Genomic DNA, 24,991 nt, shown 5'->3' on the forward strand with positions numbered 1-24,991 from the left:
TCCTCCGATACACAACCCAACCAAGCCGCACTGCTTCTTAACACAGCACGCATCCAACCCGGAAGCCAGCCGCACCAATGTGTCGGAGGAAACACTGTGCAACTGGCAACCTTGGTTAGCGCGCACTGCGCCCAGCCCGCCACAGGAGTCGCTGGTGCGCGATGAGACAAGGACATCCCTGCAGGCCAAGCCCTCCCTAACCCGGACGACGCTAGGCCAATTGTGAGTCGCCCCACGGACCTCCCGGTTGCGGCCGGTTACGACAGAGCCTGGGCGCGAACCCAGTCTCTGATGGCACAGCTGGCGCTGCAGTACAGTGCCCTTAACCATTTTAAAGACTAAAAGAGCAATTATCACAAATAAAAATACCAATAAAAAACAATCATACAATGACTGTTTTACCTAGACTTTTATGAACAAAATATGTACAGTACCAGTCAAAAGTTGACACACCCACTCAATCAATGTTTTTTCTTTATTTTTACTCTTTTCTACATTATAGAATAATAGTGAAGACATCCAAACTATGAAAGAACATCTATGGAATCATGTAGTAACCCCCCAAAAGTTTTAGATTCTTCAAAGTAGCCACCCTTTGCCTTGATGACAGCGTTGCACACTCTTAGCATTCTCTCAACCAGCTTCACCTGGAATGCTTTTCCAACAATCTTCAAGGAGTTCCCACATATGCTGAGCACTTGTTGGCTGCTTTTTCTTGGCTCTGTGGTCCTTCCTCATCCCAAACCATCTGAATTGGGTTGAGGTCAGGTGATTGTGGATGCCTGGTTAGCAGCACTCCATCACTCTCCTTCTTAGTCAAATTGCCCTTACACAGTCTGGAGGTAGTCCCACTAAGCACAAACCAGATGTGATGGCGTATCGCTGCAGAATGCTGTGGTAGCCATGCTGGTTAAATGTGCCTTGAATTCAAAATAAATCATGCCAGTGTCACCAGCAAAGCATCCCCACACCATAACCCCTCCTCCATGCTTCACGGTGAGAACCACACATGTAGAGATCATCCGTTCATCTACTCTGCATCTCACAAAGACACGGCAGTTGGAACCAAATATCTAAAATTTGGACAGATTTCCACCTAATATCCTTTGCTTATGTTTCTTGGCCCAAGCGAGTCTCTTCTTCATATTGGCATCCTTTAGTAGTGGTTTCTTTGCAGCAACTTGACCATGAAGGCCTGATTCACACAGTCTCCTCTGAACAGCTGATGTTGAGATGTGTCTGTTACTTGAACTCTGTGAAGCATTTATTTGGGCTGCAATCTGAGGTGCAGTTAACTCTAATGAACTTATCCCCTGCAGCAGAAGTAATTCTGGGTCTTCCTTTCCTTAGAGCCAGTTTCATCATAGCGCTTTATGGTTTTTGCAACTGCTCTTGAAGAAACTTTAAAAGTTCTTGACATTTTCCAGATTGACTGATCTGTCTTATAGTAATGATGGACTGTCATTTCTCTTTGCTTATTTGAGCTGTTCTTGCCATAATATGGACTTGGTCTTTTACCAAATATGGCTATCTTCTGTATACCAACCCTACCTTGTCACAACACAACTGACTGACTCAAATGCATTAAGAAAATAAATTCCACAAATTAACTTTTAACAAGGCACACCTGTTAATTGAAATTCATTCCAGGTGACTACCACATGAAGCTGGTTGAGAGAATGCTAAGAGCGCGCAAAGCTGTCATCAAGGGAAAGGGTGGCTACTTTGAAGAATCTCAAATATATTTTGATTTGTTTAACACTTTTTTGGTTACTGCATGATTCCATATGTGTTATTTCAAAGTGTTGATGTCTTCACTATTATTCTACAATGTTGAAAACAGTATAAATAAAGAAAAACCCTGAAATGAGTAGGTGTGTCCTGACTTTTGACTGGTAATGTATATTTAGTGTAGTTGCAGACAAGTAAAAAATTTATAGTTATTATTATGGCACATACAATATTTGGTACAATCTATTGCTAAATTGTTGTTTCGTAATATAAATGCTTAATGTCCTGGACTGGTTCGTAGTGCTCTTGGTATAATTAAAAAGCTTCCCTTGAAGCATTCAATTGTGAAAATTGCAATTGAATATTTACCAGTAAAATGAGTGCCAACAACACCACATATTCAGTCCACAGTTCTGTATCTGGTGAAGAGATTATACAGCACCATCAGCGTGGACTTCAGGTCACAGTTCACAATATCTGGGAAATAAGAACATATGAATAAACACATACAGACAGCAGTCACTAAAAACATATTTTGGAATAGAAATCAAGGAGAATATGGAATAAAGGAAGTGTTTTGACCCTGAGAAAAGCATTCCGATTCAGAAACGACAAATCCTACTGCCAATGAACACTGAACATGAATGTGTGTTGCAACATGTAGTCATAGACACACTACTACATAATTCTAAGGACAAATTATAAAAACACATTAATTACACACACAGAAACCCAAAAGAAAACCCATTTACAAAGGGGCTTGGTGTGTGGTGCTTCTACTTCAACATAGTGTGGCATTTGAGATTCACTGAATGGATTGGTAGAGTGAAAGAGCATAAAGAGAAACTTCTTCCAGACTTGGTTGTATGTGAGAATACTGCTGTTAGGGCTTAGTGCCTGACAGAATTCTCATAAACAAATCATTTATTTAGAGACAGTTCAGCATCGGAATTATTTTATTTAAAAACAAAACATAATAATTGTCCATAGCAACTATATAATGGCATCCTAAAAGAGAACACCTACCTTCAGGCCTGGGTCTCTCCAGACCTTCATCTTGCATCAGCTCAAAGGAGAAGGACACGTTGTACACCTGCATGACAGAAACACAATGAAAGCAACATTACACAACAGAAGAGCCCCGCAAAGGTAGGCTACAGTATGAGGAAACAGCTCTCCAACGAACACACAATGCATACAATTCACACAAATCATCACAGTTCCCCAGCCACATGTTCCTCAGTGTGGAAACATCAGCTCAATAAACCCATAACCCCCTTTCATCTGAAAAAACCACTCACTCTGCACCAGCTAAAATATTAGAGGATGGGGAGGTGTTTCAGTCAGAATGTGGTTGTTGTTTGGTTGAGTTGGTTCATGTAAAAGTGTGGTACCGAGTGTCAGTGCAGCGCCTGGTATTTCTTAGAACAGATCTGCTAGGGGTTGAAGGAGATGTTGGAAATATGGAGGATAATTAGTAGCCAAATCTTGGGAGAGTGAGAGCAAGAGAGAGAGATCTTGAGACAGAGCTAGAGAGAGTGAGTGAGAGAGCAGGAGAGAGAGAGGGCGGTGTAGAAATCAAGCAAGATCAACCATTGAAGGATTCCTTCAGGCGCGTAGAGGGCACTCCTTTATAGTGCCTGTCCCTGAAAGGACCCCTTGTCCCTGCTCCCCTCCCTCTCTCTGCATTAGTGCTAATCTCTTGGCCACTTATTGATTTCCTGTGCAGGAGCAGATTACAGATGCTGCCTGCGGGTGGGTGCCCACTCTGCTTGGCACAGCACAGCCTGCAGGAGAGGACCCAGGCTCAGGTTTGACAGGGTGTCCCTTTAGAAAGCCTGCTAAGAAGCTGTCAAGAGGCTTTGGGTTGCACATTGTCTGTTGGGCAGTAAGGAATAATCTATGATAAATACTAATATCAGCAAATCATTTTGAAGGATTATAACTCTTGAATTTAACAATGATGCAAATTATTGAATTATGTTTTATTCCAATGGATTTTCAACAATTAGGGCCATCAAGTCATTATTTGCTGGAAATGTATGAAACTTGTGTGTTCACTGTCATTAAAGTACACCACACATAGAACATATACAATTTAGCAAAATGGAGAGGAAATGTCAACATACCTTTTGGTCAAAATTCTCATCTGTCAGGAATAAATTATAGAGCGGAACAAAGTAGCACTCCAGCAGTCCCAACAGCAGAACCAGGTAAACACTGTCAGCAAACTACAGATGACAAAAACATGGTTCTTCTAATCAATATATAAGTTGAGGTATGATTCTCGTTAGATAATTCTAGTTCATATACTGTACCTGTGTGTCCAGTTCAGCCACCTCCAGATTGAGCTTGTTCAAGTGTTTGTTCACAAATCTGTCGTTCTGCCCCTGAACAGGCAGTTAACCCACTGTTCCTAGGCCGTCATTGAAAATAAGAATTTGTTCTTAACTGACTTGCCTAGTTAAATAAAGGTCAAATAAAAATAAAACAAAGGTGATGAGAGTCTGTGTAAACAGCAGCCATTTACAGTGAGATCCTGAAGTATTTGGACAGTGACACATGTGTTGTTGTTTTGGCTCTGTACTCCAGCTCTTTGGATTTGAAAATAGTACAAGACTGCGATCTTAAAGTGCAGACTGTCAGCTTTAAATTGAGGGTATTTTCAATTGGGAAATTAGAGCATTTTTTGGACATAGTCCCCCAATTATAGGGAACCAAAAGCATTTGGACAAATTCAGTTGTATGTGTATTAAAGGCCCAGTGCAGTCACAAATGTGATTTCCTTTGTTGTATATATATATTTTCAGACTAGGTTGGAATAATACTGTGACATTTTTAAAATGATGATCATGCCCATTTAGTGTAAGAGCTATTTGAAAAGACAGACATTTCAGCCTGTTTTGTTGGGATGAAGATTTGGTCTTCCATTGTGACATCACCATGCAGTAAATTAGTTAATAGACCAATAAGAGAGTTCCAAACATCTCTGCCTGCAACAGAACATTTTCAATTCCCCCTCCCCACTCAGACCACTTGCAGACAGTCCAAGCAAAATTATTGCTTGAGAAACTGCTCTTTGCTAAGAAGCTATTTTTATATATATATTAAACTATTTTAATTGAAAACAATCACATTAAGGAACTTAAATGATACCCAGAAATGATTTGATATTGAGAGAAATAACAGCTGCATTGGAAATGTAAATTATTCAAACGTTTTGTATTTGTTCCTATATTCTTAATGTGTGAATCTACAAACTTGTTGGATGCATTTGCTGTTTGTTTTGGATGTGTTTCAGATTATTTTGTGCCCAATAGAAATTAATGCTAAATAATGTAGTGTCATTTGAGTTTTTTACCATTAATTTATTTTGGACAGAAAAAAAATCTAAAACTCAATCAAAACAAACTGAAAATGCATTAAAACAAGTTTGTAGTCACAAGTTTAGAATATGGGACCAAATACAACACTTTTGACTACTTTAATACACACAAAACTGTAAGTGAATTTGTCCAAATACTTTTGGTTCCCTAAAATGGGGGGGGGGGGACTATGTACAAAATGTGCTGTAATATCATAACTGTTCATCAGATATGGATGAAAAAACCCTACAATCAAAGCTGACCGAATACGCTTTAACCTCAGTCATTGTATCATGTGCTGGAGTAGAGCCAAAACAATAGCAACAGTACAATAAAACACTGCTACAGTATTAACACATAATGGTCAAACAGGGCTTCGAAAGCATCTCGCTCTTAATGGACGGAGAGAACAGTCATACCATTACTCAAAGAAACTATGCAAAAAATGTCTTGGTAGTCAATGACAAGTACTGAAAACTGTGCCTTGAAGACCAAAAATGTCCATTGTTCACTGTGACTCATGAAAATGTATCAGTAGAGAATAAACAGTGAGCACCTACCATGTCTCCCAGATAAAGCCCTGAGGGAAACGATAAGAAAACAAGTTCTAAACCTACATTTGGTCTGCAAGGACAGCTGACAAAGACCTGAATTACATTTATATAACAGCATACTTCTATTCTACAAGTCCTATTGATACGTTTATGGCAACAAGATAAACAGGAATGTTGGTGTGTACATAATAGGTGTAACTTAGGTGAACATTTAACAAAATGGATGTCTCCATTGTGGTATTGTCAGAGGAGCCAGGCATGTTGGGTCAAGGGGCTGCTGCAACATCCCAACAGCTATCAGACAAAGGAGGCTAACCAGGGATGGCTTGGACACACACACACACACACAGGCACAGCGCTCCTTCTCTTCATGGTGTAATCTCTAATGACAGTGGCAGGGCTGGGCAGCAGTCCAGGTCGTATGATAACAACCCTGTGACCATGACTATAATATGAGCGCACTGCGCGCCCACTTATCTCCCCAGCTGCTCTGGGCCTGCTGGACCGCTCCAACCTCAGCTGGGGCTGTGCTACACTGGCAAGGAACCACACATCCCTGTCCATACAATGGTCTACTGCTGGCGAAACAATTGTGCTTGAACACCTATAATAGAATGCAGTTATTTCACAAAATAGCCTTTCTTAAAGGCTGCAGGAGGGATTGCATTTGAGAGAGAAAAATGTATAAGTACTAAATATTGGAAATAAGATGGCATTGTGTTTTTGGGAGAGGCAATGATATCATGTGGCGTACTAAGGTACTACTAAGGTGTACTAAGGTAAACCTCTCTCTATCTCTGACATAACAGACTGAGTGAGGAGTGCGAGTTCTATCAATGAGAAAAGAGGCGAGCTGAGAGCCGAGCTGAGAGCTGACATACCCTGTATTGCCTGTGATCTCCTCCTGGATCTGGCGGGACTGAAGAATTCCCTCCCTTTTCTGAGAAAAAAGACAAGACAAAATGCCAAATGAAACAGGAGAATCTGCCTTGCATTAAAGGGGCATATAATTGTATCTAAAGAGTGGGAGTATTTCATTATTATTCATCACATTTATAAGAATGTATAGCAAAGTTATTTTCACATGTAACTAATATGCATACGACTTCAGATACTTAGGCTATTTCAAATATCATCCATGTGTACTATATTTCAAGCCAAATAAGATGTACAGTACCTGAACCACCACTACTTGGATGGACACGTGGTCAGGAAGTCTGATTGGTACTCTGAAGTGTTAAGACAGCGCCACCAACAGGTGAAGAATGGCCACTATACTCTTAGCATGTACAGCTGGACAACAGAGACAGAAAAGGGGATTTGCTTTAGCTTTGAATGGTTGAAAGAACAATCAATAAAGTAAACAAGGCTTTGATTTCTCCCTACTAAAATGCTAAATTAAAGGAGAGGTATCTAAAAGCCCTCTGATATCTGTTTGATCCTTTCAGGCTAAGTGGATCAGAACAGAGGAGTGTGTTACATCCCCCTTAAGTGTTTTTCCCCAGCTTAAAAGAATAGGTTGAAAGCAGGGAACAATTGCATTGATTGGGTTAGCACTTGGGTGACAAAAGTCTGCGGTACATTTGATCAAAGACTCCATCATGTCATACAAGTGTTTCTCTTTTTGATGTAGTTATTTCACACATTCATGCTTCTTTCAAAACAAAACTCTTACCTTGAAGAATGTGTACAGTACCTCAGAAAATATTCATACCGCTTCACTTATTCCACAACTCTAAAAGGATGAAAAAATGTTTTTCTCCTCACCCATCTACAGCTAGCCTAGCGGTTAAGAGTGTTGGACCAGTAACCGAAAGGTTGTTGGTTCAAATCCCAGATCCAGCAAGGTGTAAAAATCTGCCATTCTGTCCTTGAGCAAGACAGTTAACCCCCAACAACAACTGCTCCCCGATGATGTTGTTTAAGGTAGCCCCTCACCTCTCTGATTCAGAGGGGGTTTGGTTAAATGCACAAGACACATTTCAGTTGAATGCATTCAGTATCTATCCCCTTTCCTGACACACAATACCTCGGACTGCCGAGTGCTGAAGCGCGTAGCACTGGCCCGGGTATCCAGGAAGGATATTGACCTCCTCCCGTCAGTAGAGGATGCCTGGTTGTTCTTTAAAAGTGCTTTCCTCACCATCTTAAATAAGCATGCCCCTTTCAAAAAATGTAGAACTAAGAACAGATATAGCCCTTAGTTCACTCCAGACTTGACTACCCTTGACCAGCACAAAAACATCCTGTGCCGGACATAAGCATCAAATAGCCCCCGCGATATGCAGCTAAGGCTAGCTTTTTCAAACAGAAATTTGCATCCTATAGCACAAACTTCAAAAAGTTTTTGGGACACTGTAAAGTCCATGGAGAATAAGAGCACCTCCTCCCAGCTGCCCACTGCAGTGAGGCTAGGAAACACTGTCACCACTGACAAATCTACTATAATTGAGAATTTCAATAAGCATTTTTCTACGGCTGGCCATGCTTTCCACCTGGCTACCCCTACCCGGCCAAAAGCTCTGCACCCACCGCAGCAACTTGCCCAAGCCCCCCCTGCTTCTCTTTCCCCCAAATCCAGATAGCTGATGTTCTGAAAGAGCTGCAAAATCTGGATCCCGTCAAATCAGCTGGGCAAGACAATCTGGACCAGACAATCTGGACCCTCTCTAAAATTATCAGCTGAAACTGTTGCAACCCCTATACTAGCCTTTTCAACCTGCCTTTCGTATTGTCTGAGATCCCTAAAGATTGGAAAGCTGCTGCGGTCATTCCCCTCTTTAAAAGGGGGAGACACTCGAGACAAACTGTTACAGACCTATATCCATCCTGTCCTGCCTTTCTAAAGTCTTTGAAAGCCAAGTTAACAAACAGATCACCGACCATTTCAAATCCCACCGTACCTTCTCCACTATGCAATCTGGTTTCAGAGCTGGTGGTCATGGGTGCACCTCAGCCACGCTCAAGGTCCTAAACGATATCATAACCGCCATCAATAAAAGACAATACTGTGCAGCCGTATTCATCGACTTGGCCAAGGCTTTCGACACTGTCAATCACTGCATTCTTATTGGCAGACTCAACAGCCTTGGCTGCCTCGCCTGCCTCGCCTGGTTCACCAACTACTACTCAGATAGAGTTCAGTGTGTCAAATCGGAGGGCCTGTTGTCTGGACCTCTGGAAGTCTCTGGCCTACTCTTTTCCATGTATACATCAATGATATCGCTCTTGCTGCTGGTGATTCTCTGATTCACCTCTACGCAGACAACACCATTCTGTATGCATCCGGCCCTCCTTTGGACACTGTGCTAACAAACAGTCTCTATGGGGGTGCCACAGGGTTCAATTCTCTGGCCTACTCTTTTCTATGTATACATCAATGATATCACTCTTGCCTGATTCACCTCTACGCAGACGACACCATTCTGTATACATCCGACCCTTCCTCGGACACTGTGTTAACAAACCTCCAAACGAGCTTCAATGCCATACAACACTCCTTCCATGGCCTCCAACTGCTCTTAAATGCTAATAAAAGGCGGTGCCCGTACCTGCCCGCCTGCCGAGCATCACTACTCTGGACGGTTCTGACTTAGAATATGTGGATAACTAAAAATACCTAGGTGTCTGGTTAGACTGTAAACTCTCCTTCCAGACTCACATTAAGCATCTCCAATCAAAAATTTAATCTGGAATCGGCATCCTATTTCGCAACAAAACATCCTTCACTGATGCTGCCTAACATACCCTCATAAAACTGACTATCCTACCGATCCTGGACTTTGGCGATGCCATTTACAAAATAGCCTCTCTACTCTCTACAGTGTCCCATCTCTACTCAACAAATTGGATGTAGTCTATCATAGTGCCATCCGTTTTGTCACCAAAGCCCCATATACTACCCAACACTGCGACCGGTATGCTTTCGTTGGCTGGCACTCCGTACATATTCGTCGCCAAACCCACTTGCTCCAGGTCATCTTTAAGCCTTTGCTAGGTAAAGCCCCGCCTTAGCTCACTGGTCTCCATAGCAACACCCACCCGAAGCAGGTATATTTCACTGGTCATCCCCAAAGCCAACATCTGCTTTGTCCACCTTTCCTTCCAGTTCTCTGCTGCCAATGACTGGAACGAATTGCAAAAATCCCTGAAGCTGGAGATTTATATCTCCCTCACTAACTTTAAGCATCAGCTCTCAGAGCAGCTTACAGATCACTGTACCTGTACACAGCCCATCTGTAAATAGCACACCCAACTACCTCATCCCCATATTGTTATTTATTTTTGTTGCTATTTTGCACCCCATTATCTCTACTTGCACATGTATCACTCCAGTGTTAATGCTAAATAATTATAATTAATTGTATAATTAATTATGCTTGTAATTATTTTGCCACTATGGCCTATTTATTGCCTTACCTACCTCCCTAACCTTACTACATTTGCACACACTGTACATATATTTTTCTATTGTGTTATTGACTGTACGTTTGTTAATCCCTGTGTAACTCTGTGTTGTTGTTTTTGTCACACTGCTTGGCTTTAACTTGGCCAGGTAGCAGTTGTAAATGAGAATTTGTTCTCAACTGGCCTACCTGGTCAAATAAAGGTGAAATAAAATAAAAAATAATACAACGTAAAAACCGTCTGTCCTCGGTTACAACACTCACTACCAAGTTCCAAACTGCCTCTGGAAGCAACGTCAGCACAAGAACTGTTCGTCGGGAGCTTCATGAAATGGTTTTCCATGGCCGAGCAGCTGCACACAGCCTAAGATTACCATGCACAATGCCAAGCGTCGGCTGGAGTGGTGTAAAGCTCGCCCCTTTGGACTCGAGCAGTGGAAATGTGTTCTCTGGAGTGATAAATCACGCTTCACCATCTGGCAGTCCAACGGACATATCTGGGTTTGGCGGATGCCAGGAGAACGCTACCTGCCCGAATGCATAGTGCCAACTGTAAAGTTTGGTGGATGAGGAATAATGGTCGGGGCTGATTCGTGCTAGGCCACTTAAATCCAGTGAAGAGAAATCTTAATGCTACAGCATACAATGACATCCTAGATGATTCTGTGCTTCTAACGTTGTGGCAACAGCTTGGAGAGCTTCCTGTTTCAGCATGACAATTCCCCCAGTGCACAAAGTGAGGTCCATACAGAAATTGTTTGTCAAGATCAGTGTGGAAGAACTTACCTGGCCTGCACAGAGCCCTGACTTCAACACCCTCAAACACCTTTGGGATGAATTGGATCGGCGACTGAGAGCCAAGCCTAATCGCCCAACATCACTGCCCGACCTCACTAATGCTGTTGTGGCTGAATGTAAGCAAGTCCCCACAGCAATGTTCCAACATCTAGTGGAAAGCCTTCCCAGAATAGTGGAAGCTGTCATAGCAGCAAAGGGGGGGGACCAACTACATATTAATGCCCATGATTTTGGAATTAAATGTTTGACGAGAAGGTGTCCACATACTTTTGGTCATGTAGTGTATGTGGGGAAGGGTATAAAACACTTTCTTGAATGTTGAAAGTTTCCAAGAGCACAGTGGTCTCCATCATTGGGAAATTGAAAAAAATATGGAACTACCCAGACTCTGCCTAGAGCTGGCCATCTGACCAAACTGAACAACCGGGCAAGCAGGACCTTGGAGACGCATCTCTTCAGTAGGTCCTATGATTGAGTGTAGTCTGGCCCAGAGTTGTGAAGGTGAACACTTGAGTGGGTCGAGTCACTGACGTGATCTTCCTGTCCGGGTTGGCGTCCTCCTCGGGTTTGTGACGTGGGGGAGACCTCCGTGGGCTATACTCAGCCTTGTCTCAGGGTAGTAAGTTGGTGGTTTGAAGATATCCCTCTAGTGGTGTGGGGCTGTGCAAAGTGGGTGGGGTTATATCCTGCCTAGTTGGCCCTATCCGGGGGTATTGTCGGACAGGACCACAGTGTCTCCCAACCCCTCCTGTCTCAGCCTCCAGTATTTATGCTGCAATAGTTTGTGTCGGGGGGGCTAGGGTCAGTCCGGTGTGAATTTAAGTATGCTCCCTCTAATTCTCTCTCTCTCTCCCTCTCAGAGGACCTGAGCCCTGGGACCATGCCTCAGGACTACCTTGCCTGATGACTCCTTGCTTTCCCCAGTCAACCTGGTCATGCTGCTGCTCCAGCTTCAACTGTTCTGCCTGCGGCTATGGAACCCTGACCTGTTCACCGGAGGTGCTACCTTGTCCCGGACCTGCTGTTTTTGACTCTCTTTACCGCAACTGCTGTCCTGAACTCTGAAAGTTCGGCTAAGAAAAGCCAACTGACATTTACTCATGAGGTGCTGACCTGTTGCACCTTCTACAACCACTGTGATTATTATTATTTGACCCAGCTGATCATCTATGAACTTTTGAACATCTTGGCCACCCCTGAGAGTCTGGTTCCTCTCTAGGTTTCTTCCTAGGTTCCTGCCTTTCGAGGGAGTTTTTCTTAGCCACCATGGTTCTACATCTGCATTGCTTGCTGTTTGGGGTTTTAGGCTGGGTTTCTGTATAGCACTTTGTGACATCGGCTGATGTAAAAAGGGCTTCATAAATATATTTCATTGATTGATTGATGGTGAAGGAGGTGACCCAAGAACCCAATGACCCCACTGACAGAACTTCAGAGTACATTGGCTGAGATGGGAGAACATGCCCGAAGGACAACAGTCTCTACAGCACTTTTTTTTTTAAAAGGCACATGAAAGACTTGAAGCATTAGGCAAAATATTTTGTGGTCTGATGAGACAAAAATATAACTATTTCGCCTGAATGCAAGCACTATGTTTAGAGAAAACCAGGCACAGCTCATCACCCATCTAAAACGATCCCTACCCTGAAGCATGTTGGTCCAAAAGGACAATGACCCCAAGCATACAGCCAAAGCAGCACTGGAATGGCTTCAGAACAAGAACATGAAAGTCCTTGAGCGGCCCAGCCAAAGCACAAATTTTAATACCATTGAAAATCTGTGTAAAAACTTGAAGATTGCTGTTCACAACTACTCCCAATCTAACTTAACAGAGCACGATCAAATCTGCAAGGAAGAAAATCCCCATTCCAGACTACAAAACTGATAGACATACCCAAGACAACTCAAAGCAATTTTTTTTATTTCACCTTAATTTAACCAGGTAGGCCAGTTGAGAACAAATTCTCATTTACAACTGCGACCTGGACAAGATAAAACAAAGCAGTGCGACACAAACAACACAGAGTTACACATGGAATAAACAAACGTAGAGTCAATAACACAATACAAAAAGTCTATATACAGTGTGCAAATGAAGAGTTGGGAGGTAAGGTAATAAATAGGCCATAGAGGCAAAATAATTACAATTTAGCAATTAACACTGGAGTGATAGATGTGCAGAAGATTAATCTGCAATTAGATATACTGGGGTGCAAAGGAGCAAAAAATAATAATAACAATATGTGGATGAGGTAGTTGGGTGGGTAATTTACAGATGGGCGGCCAAAGGAGGAGTTGGCTTTGGGGGTGACCAGTGAAATATACCTGCTGGAGCGCGTGCTACGGGTGGGTGCTGCTACGGTGACCAGTGAGCTGAGATAGGGCGGGGCTTTACCTAGCAAAGGCTTATAGATGACCTGGAGCAAGTGGGTTAGGCAACGAATATGAAGCAAGGGCCAGCCAATGAGAGCATACAGGTCGCAGTGGTGGGTAGTATGTGAAGGAGGCTTTGGTGACAAAACGGATGGCATTGTGATAGACTGCATCCAATTTGCTGAGTAGAGTGTTGGATGCTATTTTGTAAATGACATCACCGAAGTCAAGGATCTGTATGATAGTCAGTTTTACGAGGGTATGTTTGACAGTATGAGTGAAGGATGCTTTGTTGCGAAATAGGAAGCTGATTCTAGATTTAATTTTGGATTGGAGATGCTTAATGTGAGTCTGGAAGGAGAGTTTACAGTCTAACCACACACCTAGATATTTGTTGTAATCCACATATTCTAAGTCAGAACCATCCAGAGTAGTGATACTAGACAGGCAGGTGCGGGCAGCGATCCGTTGAAGAGCACGCATTTAGTTTTACTTGCATTTAAGAGCAGTTGGAGGCCACGGAAGGAGAGTTGTATAGCATTGAAGCTCGTCTGGAGGTTTGTTAACACAGTGTCCAAAGAAGGGCCAGAAGTATACAGAATGGTGTCATCTGCGTAGAGGTGGATCAGAGAATCACCAGCAGCAAGAGCAACATCATTGATGTAAACAGAGAAAAGATTCAGCCTGAGAATTGAACCCTGTGGCACCCCCATAGAGACTTCCAGAGATCTGGCCAACAGGCCCCCTGATTTGACACACTGAACTCTGCACAGTACTGTCTTTTATTGATGGTGGTTATGATATTGTTTAGGACCTTGAGCGTGGCTGAGGTGCACCCATGACCAGCTCTGAAACCAGATTGCATAGCGGAGAAGGTACGGTGGGATTCAAAATGGTTGGTGATCTGTTTGCTAACTTGGCTTTCAAAGACCTTGCTACGGTAGGGTAGGATAGATATAGGTCTGTAACAGTTTGGGTCTAGAGTGTCTCCCCCCTTGAAGAGGGGAGATCGCGGCAGCTTTCCAATCTTTGTGGATCTCAGACCATACAAAAGAGATTGAACAGGGTAGTAATAGGGGTTGCAACAATTGTGGCGGATAATTTTAGAAAGAGAGGGTCCAGAAGTCTTGCCCGGCTGATTTGTAGGGGTCCAGATTTTGCAGCTCTTTCAGAACATCAGCTATCTGGATTTGGGTGGGGGAGGCTTGGGAAAGTTGCTGAGGGGGGTGCAGGGCTGTTGACCGGGGTAGGGGTAGCCAGGTGGAAAGCATGGCCAGCCGTAGAAAAATGCGTATTGAAATTCTCGATTATAGTAGATTTGTCAGTGGTGACAGTGTTTCCTAGCCTCACTGCAGTGGGCAGCTGGGAGGAGGTGCTCTTATTCTCTATGGACTTTACAGTGTCCCAAAAACTTTTTGGAGTTTGTGATACAGGATGAACATTTCTGTTTGAAAAAGCCTTTGCTTTCCTAACTGCCTATAATCTCCGCCAAAGGTGCTTAGGGGTGTAAAGACTTGTACATTTCATTTCATTTTCAATAAAGTTGCAAACATTTCAAAAAAATATGTTTTCACTGTCATTATGGGGTATTGTGTGTAGATGGGTGAGACACATATATTTAATCCATTTTGAATTCAGGCTGTAAGACAACAAAATGTGGAATAAGTCAAGGGGTATGAATACTTTCTGAAGGCACTGTACATTTCCTTGATTACTTCACTCCTCTCATACAAACATGTTGTTTAAACAATTCCTAAGTGCTATTACCATCTTCTGGTTAAAAAGCTTTCAGAAAATAGAGACATCAAGTCAAAACTAAAGCGCTTCATTGAAATGTACAGACAGACATTCCTCTTCATTAAGAGGGAAAACTCAATCGGAAGTAGAGAACTCAATGACCAGTGACACAAGTATGAACTCTTTGCTAGCTGAACATCGATCCAGTATCCCTGCACATTGTAAATATGGTACTGGAACTGACCCTGTATATAGTATGCTTATTTACTCTATCATGTTCTTCTTATTTGTATATCTTGTGTGTTTTTGTACTACCTTGTTAATTTTAGTATTACATAGTTCTTGATTACTGCATTGTTGGGGTTAGGGAAAGGCATTTCACTGTAGTTGTCTATGTGACATTAAAACTTGAAAAATCACCCATGTATTCTAGGGCTGTTATGATAACAGTATTGCGATACTCCTTAGTATCGTGGCAAAGAAACAAAACACGAAGCGGATGTAACTTCTTTAAGAAAACAGCCATAATGTTGGAAACAAATACATTTATGTTGTCATCCAGAGTCACATGTATTTATTTTCTAAAATATGCACACAATACTGTACATACAGCAGATTTTTGTCTGCTTCGTGTTTTAATTTTCGCCATGGAAAAAAATGAAGATACTGTTATTTTCACATCCCTATTAAAATCCTTTCATAAAATAGAGACGTCAAGGCAAAGCTAAAGTGCTTCACTAAAATATACAGACAGACATTCCTCTTCATTAGAGAGAAAGCAAAGGGAAGCAGAGAAAACTCAATTGTCAGTAAGCAAAGTATGGACTCTTAACTAGCTGAACATCACCCACGTACCCACGTAGTCCATCTGTTGGAACACTTAGTCTGTCTCTCCAGGGCTGCATTCATTAGAACCAAACAGAGGAAAACGGACTGAAACATGGAGGGACTAGCTGAACGTGTCCAATAAGAACAATGATTTTAATTTCCCCTTGCAAAACGTTTTGCTATGGTGTGCTCTAATGAATACGGCATACACTGAACAAAAACAAAACGTAACATACAGCGACTCCGGGAAGCTGCCCTTCTAGGCAGAGTTGCAAAGAAAAAGCCATATCTCAGACTGGCCAATAAAAAGAAAAGATTGAGATGGGCAAAAGAACACTAGACAGATGAACTCTGCCTAGAAGGCCAGTATCCGGAGTCGCCTCTTCACTGTTGACATTGAGACTGATGTTTTGTGGGTATTATTTAATGAAGCTGCCAGTTCAGCACTTGTGAGGCGTCTGTTTCTCAAACTAGACACTAATGTACTTGTCCTCTTACTCAGTTGTGCACCGGAGCCTCCCACTCCTCTTTCTATTCTGGTTAGAGCCGGTTTGCGCTGTTCTGTGAAGGGAGTAGTGCACAGCGTTGTATGAGATCTTCAGTTTCTTGGCAATATCTCACATGGAATAGCCTTCATTTCTCGGAACAATATAGACTGACGAGTTTCAGAAGAAAGTTATTTGTTTCTGCCCATTTTGAGCCTGTAATCGAACCCACAAATGCTGATGCTCCAGATACTCAACTAATCTAAAGGCGGACAGTTTTATTGCTTCTTAAAATCAGCACAACAGTTTTCAGCTGTGCTAACATAATTGCAAAAAGGTTTTCCAATTAGACTGCTGGCTTGCTTCTGAAGCTAAGCAGGGTTGGTCCTGGTCAGTACATGGATGGGAGACCAGATGCTGCTGGAAGTGGTGTTGGAGGGCCAGTAGGAGGCACTCTTTCCTCTTGTCTAAAAAATATCCCAAAGCCCCAGGGCAGTGACACTGCCCTGTGTAGGGTGCCGTCTTTCGGTTGGGACGTTAAACGGGTGTCCTGACTCTCTGAGGTCATTAAAGATCCCATGGCACTTATTGTAATAGTAAGGGCGTTAACCCTGGTTGTCCTGGCTAAATTCCCAATCTGGCCCTCAAACCATCATGGTCACCTAATAATCCCCAGTTTACAATTGGCTCATTCATCCCCTGTAACTATTCCCCAGGTCGTTGCTGCAAATGAGAATGTGTTCTCAGTCAACTTACCTGGTAAAATAACGGATAAATAAGATGATAAACTTTGGTTAGCTAACACAACGTGCCATTGGAACACATGAGTGATGGTTGCTGATAATGGGCCTCTGTATGCGTATGTAGATATTCCATTAAAAATCAGCCATTTCCAGCTACAATAGTCATTTACAACAGTAACAATGTCCACACTGTATTTCTGATGAATTGTGATGTTATTTTAAAATTGTCTTTTTTTTTTGCTTTTCTTTCAAAAACAAGGACATTTCTTAGTGACCCTAAACTTTTGAACGGTAGTGTATATCTCGACACAATCCTGTCTCGGAGATCTACAGACAATTCCTCTGACCTTGTGGCTTGGTTTTTGCTCTGACGTGCACTGTCAACTGTGGGACCTTATATAGACAGGTGTGTGCCTTTCCAAATCATCTCCAATCAATTGAATTTACCACAGGTGGACTTCAATCAAGTTGTAGAAACATCTCAAGGATGATCAATAGAAACAGGATGCACCTGAACTCAATTTCTAGTCTCACAGCAAAGGGTCTGAATACTTGATCTGTTTTTTATTTCTTAGACATTTGCAAAAAAATTCAAAAAAACTGTTTTTGCTTTGTCATTATAGGGTATTATGTGTAGATTAATGAGGAACATTTGAGATTTTATCCATTTTAGAATGAGGCTGTAAAGTAAAAAATAAAAAAATAAAAAAGTAAATGGGTCTGAATACTTTCCGAATGCACTGTATAACAGCCTCCACTCTTCTGGGAAGGCTTTCCACTAGATATTGGAACATTAGTGCTTTGACTTGCTTCCATTCAGCCACAAGCGCATTAGTGAGGTCGGCTACTGATGTTGGGCGATTAGGCCTGGCTCGCAGTCGGCGTTCCAATTCATCCCAAGGGTGTTCGATGGGTTTGAGGTCAGGGCTCTGTGCAGGCCAGTCAAACTCTTCCACACCGAACTCAACAAACCATTTCTGTATTTACCTCGCTTTGTGCATGGGGCCACTGGCATGCTGAAACAGGAAAGGGCCTTCCCCAAACTGTTGCTACAAATTTGGAAGCATAGGATCGTCTAGAATGTCATTGTCGCTCCTCGACGTTTACACTTCACAATACCAGCACATACAGTTGACCGAGGCAGCTATAGCAGGGCAGAAATTTGACAAACTGACTTGTTGGAAAGGTGGCATCCTATGACGGTGCCACGTTGAAAGTCACTGAGCTCTTAAAAAAAATAGACTAATCCAGAAATTTTAAGGGTTGTCCACATAATTTTTAATATATAGTGCACCTTTAAAAATGTATAGGTGTAGATCAGAAAACCAGTCAGTCACAAAACCCACTGGTTCCAGGTCATCTATAAGTCTTTGCTAGGTAAAGCCCCGCCTGATCTCAGATCACTGGTCACCATAGCAACACCCACCCGTAGCACGTGCTCCAGCAGGTTTATTTCACTGGTCATCCCCAAAGCCAATTCCTCCTTTGGCCGCATTTCCTTCCAGTTCTCTGCTGCCAATGACTGGAACGAATTGCAAAAATCACTGAAGCGGGAGACTTATATCTCCCTCACTAACTTTAAGCATCAGCTGTCAGAGCAGCTTACTGATCACTGTACCGGTACACAGCCCATATGTAAATAGCGACATTGGGCTGCGCATTATCTTGCTGAAACATGAGGTGATAGCGGGTGAGTGGCACGACAATGGGCCTCAGGATGTCGTCACGGTATCTCAGTGCATTCAAATTGCCATTGATAAAATGCAATTGTGTTTGATATCCGTAGCTTATGCCTGCCCATACCCCCAAAATGGGGCACTCTGTTCACAACGTTGAAGGTCCTGGGCTGGCGTGGTTACACGTAGTCAGCGGTTGTGAGGCAGGTTGGACATACTACCAAATTCTAAAACAAATGTTGTTGGAGTTATGAACATTTAATTCTCTGTCAACAACTCTGGTGGACATTTCTGCAGTTAGCATGCCAATTGCACGCTCCCTCAAAATTTGAGACATGTGGCATTGTGCTGTGACAAAATGTGGCAAAATTTTAAGTGCCCATTTTTTCTCCCCAGCACAAGGTGCACCGGTGTAATAATGCTGTTTAATCAGCTTCTTGATATGCCACACCTGTCAGGTGGATGGATTATCTTGGCAAAGGAGAAATGCTCACTAACAGGGATGTAAGCAAATTTGTGCCCAAAATTTGAGAGAAATAAGCTTTTTGTGCTTTATGAACATTCTGGGATCAACACTTTACATGCGGGGCGGCAGGTAGCCTAGAGCATTGGGCCAGTAACCGAAAGGTTGCTGGATCGAATCCCCAAGCTGACAAGGTAAAAATCTGTCATTCTGCCCCTGAGCAAGGCCCGCTATCCCACTGTTCCCTGGTAGGCCATCATTGTAAATAAGAATTTGTTCTTAACTGACTTGCCTAGTTAAATAAAATCAAATAAATATATATATATATATATATATATTTCTGTTCAGTGTACTTCTCAGCCTTTACTTACAGTCCACGTTCCATTTGATGCTCCTGGCAGAGATCTTGATGGAGTCTCCAGAACCGTCTGTAGCTTCTGCTTCTGGGCGATCTCCGACTGGGTCATCTCAGCCACGTTCAGCTTCTCCCCCTCCAGGTTCTCTGCGACACGCATATAAAGACAACAGCATTCATTTGGTCAGTGGTCTTCTTTAGCAAAAATAAAGACATTCCTGTCAAAGAGAGAAAGGCCAGATGGAGAAGGTGATTGGTAGTAGAGTGGAATTAGTGTTCCTTTAAGTTTGATGGAGAACCAATAGGGGATTTGAATTGTTCCTCACCAAAGACTTTCTGCAGAACCTGCCCGTCGTATAGATCTTCAGCCAGGTCCTTCACGATGATCCTCTCTCCTACCAACATATCATTGATCCAGTCGATCAGCACCTCCTGTAGTTTGCTGTCGTTGTTGGAGTTGGGGTCGACCATGGTGCGGACCTCATTCTCCTCTGCAGAAACAGAAAGAACAGTTGAGTTTAGCCAGTTTTAAGACCTTTCATAATTTATGACCAGGGCTCTTAGATTGGGATACATGCTCTACTTACCTAACACGGTGTCTTCTGGGTCCAGTTCATATTGGGTGGGGCTCAGTGGCAGGTTGATGGCATTCATCCCTTCCTCCTGGAGCTCAGACACTGTAGGGAGGGAGAGATGGGAGAGTTCAGAGAGACCATCATGTCACTCACAATGCATCCTCTCAACACTCCACCTTTCAGTGCAATAGCTATAAATTCACATAGCAAAGAGGCGGCACAAACAGTAAGCCACTTACAACTTGTGATGATTCTACGAATTAGGCTTTATACAATTTAGATGTCTACTACTACATATTTGTTTTTGCACTATTTTTAATGTCAGTGAGAATTCTGCAAGTATGAGCAATCCACCAGAAATAAGCGTAAAGGTCAGGGGGAAAATGAGAGGATGTTGTTAAGGCGGGGGACACGTGGGTTCCCAACTACTGGGATAAGTCCCACAATCTAAGCTAGATGCCCTCAATCTCACACAAATCATCAAGGAACCCACTAGGTACAACCACTGCGACCTGTATGCTCTAGTCGGCTGGCCCTCGCTACATATTCGTCGCCAGACCCACTGGCTCCAGGTCATCTACAAGTCCATTCTAGGTAAAGCTCCGCCTTATCTCAGTTCACTGGTCACGATGGCAACACCCACCCGTAGCACGCGCTCCAGCAGGTGTATCTCACTGATCATCCCTAAAGCCAACACCTCATTTGGCCGCCTTTCCTTCCAGTTCTCTGCTGCCTGTGACTGGAATGATTTGCAAAAATCGCTGAAGTTGGAGACTTATTTCCCTCACCAACTTTAAACATCTGCTATCTGAGCAGCTAACCGATTGCTGCAGCTGTACATAGTCCATCGGTAAATAGCCCACCCATTTTACCTACCTCATCCCCATACTGTTTTTATTTATTTACTTTTCTGCTCTTTTGCACACCAGTATCTCTACCTGCACATGACCATCTGATCATTTATCACTCCAGTGTTAATCTGCAAAATTGTAATTATTCGCCTACCTCCCCATGCCTTTTGCACACAATGTATATAGACTCTTTTTTTCTACTGTGTTATTGACTTGTTAATTGTTTACTCCATGTGTAACTCTGTGTTGTTGTCTGTTCACACTGCTATGCTTTATCTTGGCCAGGTCGCAGTTGTAAATGCGAACTTGTTAAAAAATAAGGATCAAAATTGGCACCATCCTCTCTGAAGTGCTTCCAAACAGTGCATGATAGCACTGCAATAGTGTTCCCACATCACTAATACACTAGTTAACTACTCCCACAGCCATTTGGTCCAAATAACCTAGCATTAACACAGGAGTAGAATTGGGTTTTGCTTGCTTTATCATGTCTAATATGGTATGTTATTGAGGAGTAGTGGTTCTTTCTGTAAGTGGTTTCCCTCACTGATTTCTCTGTCTTTCCTCAAGGAATATGGATTTCCCCTCACCTACACATGGGAAAAACACTGTAGTTTCATCTACTACTTAGTGGCCCTCCTCTGTCCACATACAGTCCTTCTCCAAATGCTATATCTCACAACACAGAGATGTTCTAAAAGGGATGACTCTTACTGGTCTTAAATCAATATAACAAAAAAAATCCTTAGCTCACTGCACCACCTCAGCTTTCGGTGTCACCGTTCCTAAATATACATATCCAATCTGACACTGTTCTCAGTTAATCAAGACAATGTCATTTCCCCATCTGTTAGTCTCGGATATCCCCGACCTTGGAGCAATGTAAGCCTATAGGCATTCAAAGATTGCGGAAGTAAGCCGTCTGGCTCGAGAGATATGTTAGTAGTCGATTTGTCTCGCAGGTGTGATGTTCGTATGTACCGATCCTATGCGGGTGTTGTTACACGTGGTCTGCCACTGCAAGCAAGATCAGCTGTCCATCCTGTCTCCCTGTAGTGCTGTCTTAGGCACCTCACAGTACAGACATTGTAATTTATTGCCCTGGCCACATCTGCAGTCCTCATGCCTCCTTGCAGCATGCCTAAGGCACATTCGCACAGGGACACTTAGCATCTTTCTTTTGGTGTTTTTCAGAGTCAGTAGAAAGGCCTCTTTAGTGTCCTAAGTTTCCATAACTGTGACCTTAAATGCCTACCGTCTGTAAGCTGTTAGTCTTAACGACCGTTCCACAGGTGCATGTTCATTCATTGTTTATGGTTCATTTAACAAGCATTGGAAACAGTGTTTAAACCCTTTACAATGAAGATCTGTGAAGTTATTTGGATTTTTACGACTTATCTTTAGAAAGACAGGGTCCTGAAAAAGGGACTTTTCTTTACTTACTACTATTGAGGTACTTTGCATGTTAGCTTACCCTTTCCCTAAACGTTTAACCTAACCTTAACCTTAATTATCCCATGATATCATTTCTGATCAGTTTTTATGAGAGGCACTTTTGTTTGTTTCCCACCATCTCTATTGAATGGTGTTGCTCTAGTTGCAGTAAAACCATGTGCGGTTATAATTTGCAAGACAGCACTGAATGTTGGCTTCAACTTGGTTCTCCATATAAAGTGTTCCATTACAAAAGGGAATCCAATTTTAACTTAACTTGGCAATGTCTGTATGAACCCTGTATAGGCTACTTGCTCAGCCCGCAAATTAAAGATAAAATCAACTGCTAACGAAATTATATTCTACCAAAAATTGATTTCTGAACTCTTCTTAAGTTAAAACATTAGTATTGTGTTGTTTAAAAATGAATATGAACTTATTTTCTTTGCAACGAGGTCGAGGTCTGACAACACCGCATATTTTTTGTTATTTTGACCAGTTGTCATTTTCTGCAAATAAATGCTCTAAATTACAAAATTTCTATTTGGAATCTGGGACAAATGCTGTCAGTAGTTTATAGAATAAAACAAATATGTTCATTTTACCCAGACACATGCCTTTAAACATTTTGCAGTGGTCTCTTCATTTTTTCTAGAGCTGTATATACACTACCGGTCAAAAGTTTTAGAACACCTACTCATTCAAGGGTTTGTCTTTATTTGTACTATTTTCACAATGTTGAATAATAGTGAAGACAAAACAAACAAACAAAACTATTAAATAACACATTTGGAATCAAGTAGCAACCCAAAAAATTGTTAAACAAATCAAAATATATTTAATATTTTAGACTCTTCAAATAGCCACAATTTTCCTTCATGACAGCTTTGCACACTCTTGGCATTCTCTCAATAAGCTTCATGAGGGAGTCACCTGGAACACCATCCCATCTGGCGTGCGCTTAGTGGGACTATCATTTGTTTTTCAACAGGACAATGACTCAACACACCTATAGGCTGTGTAAGGGCTATTTGACCAAGAAGGAGAGTGATGGAGTGCTGCATCTGATGACCTGGCCTCCACAATCCCCCGACCTCAACCCAATTGAGATGGTTTGGGATGAGTGGGACCGCAGAGTGAAGGAAAAGCAGCCAACAAGTGCTCAGCATATATGAGAACTCTTTCAAGACGGTTGGAAAAGCATTCCTCATGAAGCTGGTTAATTGAAATGCATTCCAGGTGACTCCCTCGTGAAGCTGGTTGATAGAATGCCAAGAGTGTGCAAAGCTGGCATCAAGGCAAAGGGTGGCTACTTTGAAGGTACTCAAATATAAAATACACTTTGATTTGTTAAAACATTTTTTTGGCTACTACATGATTCCATGTGTGTTATTCATAGTTTTGATGTCTTCACTATTATTCTACAATGTAGAAAGTAGTAAAAAATACATTAAAACCCTTGAGTAGGTGTGTCCAAATGAGTAGGTGTCCAAACTTTGACTGGTACTGTATATAAAAAAAATTCTGCGACCAAATCATGTGCTGGTGCTACTAATGGAGAAAAACGTTGTTGTTGTAAAACTTACGTGTATTGCCCCAACCCAGCGAACTTTTGCCACAACAAATTGCAATTTGTAACATATCATACGAATTGTAATACCATGCATGACATATCATACTATTTTGAGCATACCGGATTTACGTTTACTATGTTACATCTACCCCTAAATCCAAGTTGCAGCAGGAGTATTCCCTACATGCCAGTCGTAGCCTGCATCTATAGTAAACAATCATACTGTAGTAAGTACTCTAGTAACTCTACTAGGCACTGCACTGTATGCACCCCCAGGCTGCTGGTCAAGAAAGTTTAAATAGAATACAATATTTGAGTGCAATGACTAGTTTTCAGACAGGCCTATGTATTATGTATGTAGCCTAGATATGCCTCGAGGCTCATCCATTCTGATATATTCAATGAATGTGCTGCGGGGAAAAGCATGCAGGCGATTTCGTTATGGCTTTACCAGTAATGAATTGACAGAATTAGACGGAGTAGACAATAGATTAGGTGACTTCATTGCACAATGCATGTTCTGTAATAATTTGCGCCGCTCAGATTGAAAAATTGCTGTAGCTAGAGTTCAAATGGGCTACACTGTCGTTCCATAAAATACACGTTTTCTTCCTGTCCGTTTCTGTTGACACACAAGCTCGCAAGTTAAGTTTAGACATGTTTTTTTACAGTATTGTTTTCATCTGAACTTTACCTTCTTTTGCTTTCTTTCTTCTTACTAAAGTTCCTCCAAGTTTTCCCAGGAACGAGTAATTTTTTTCTGGAAGAGGGAGATTTCGGAGTCGTCGGCGATTTGGGAGAGGACCGCGAAGAAGCCATGATCAAATTTAGCCAAAGCTCAAAGGTACAATCAAAATGTAAAGTTACACGTTTAGTAGATCTCTGAATTACATTGATAAATCACGTTCTGTTCGAAACAATGTTCATTATAACGGAATTCCAAACATTCGTCCATCCCTCGAATCCTTTCCTTGTTCCCAGATGTAGTTCCCTCCCCTAACTTGGGCTCCGGAGTGGCGCAGCGGTCTAAGGCACTGCAGCTCA

The 24,991-nt window shown here is 42.2% G+C and overlaps 1 protein-coding gene across 1 annotated transcript; it reads right to left on the bottom strand.

The window, feature by feature from the left end:
- Positions 1–1,814: 1,814 nt before the first annotated feature.
- On the bottom strand, positions 1,815–24,960 carry LOC109867011 (alpha-parvin). The gene is given in 12 exon segments (XM_074933778.1): positions 1,815–2,208; positions 2,758–2,824; positions 3,861–3,962; positions 5,637–5,676; positions 6,532–6,590; positions 6,828–6,943; positions 19,531–19,575; positions 19,578–19,661; positions 19,841–20,005; positions 20,102–20,191; positions 24,642–24,700; positions 24,702–24,960. Coding segments are annotated over 12 exon segments (969 nt in total). The 5' UTR covers positions 24,767–24,960; the 3' UTR covers positions 1,815–2,131.
- Positions 24,961–24,991: the final 31 nt, after the last annotated feature.

Source organism: Oncorhynchus kisutch, linkage group LG22, assembly GCF_002021735.2.
Source record: "Oncorhynchus kisutch isolate 150728-3 linkage group LG22, Okis_V2, whole genome shotgun sequence".
Lineage (NCBI taxonomy): Eukaryota > Metazoa > Chordata > Actinopteri > Salmoniformes > Salmonidae > Oncorhynchus > Oncorhynchus kisutch.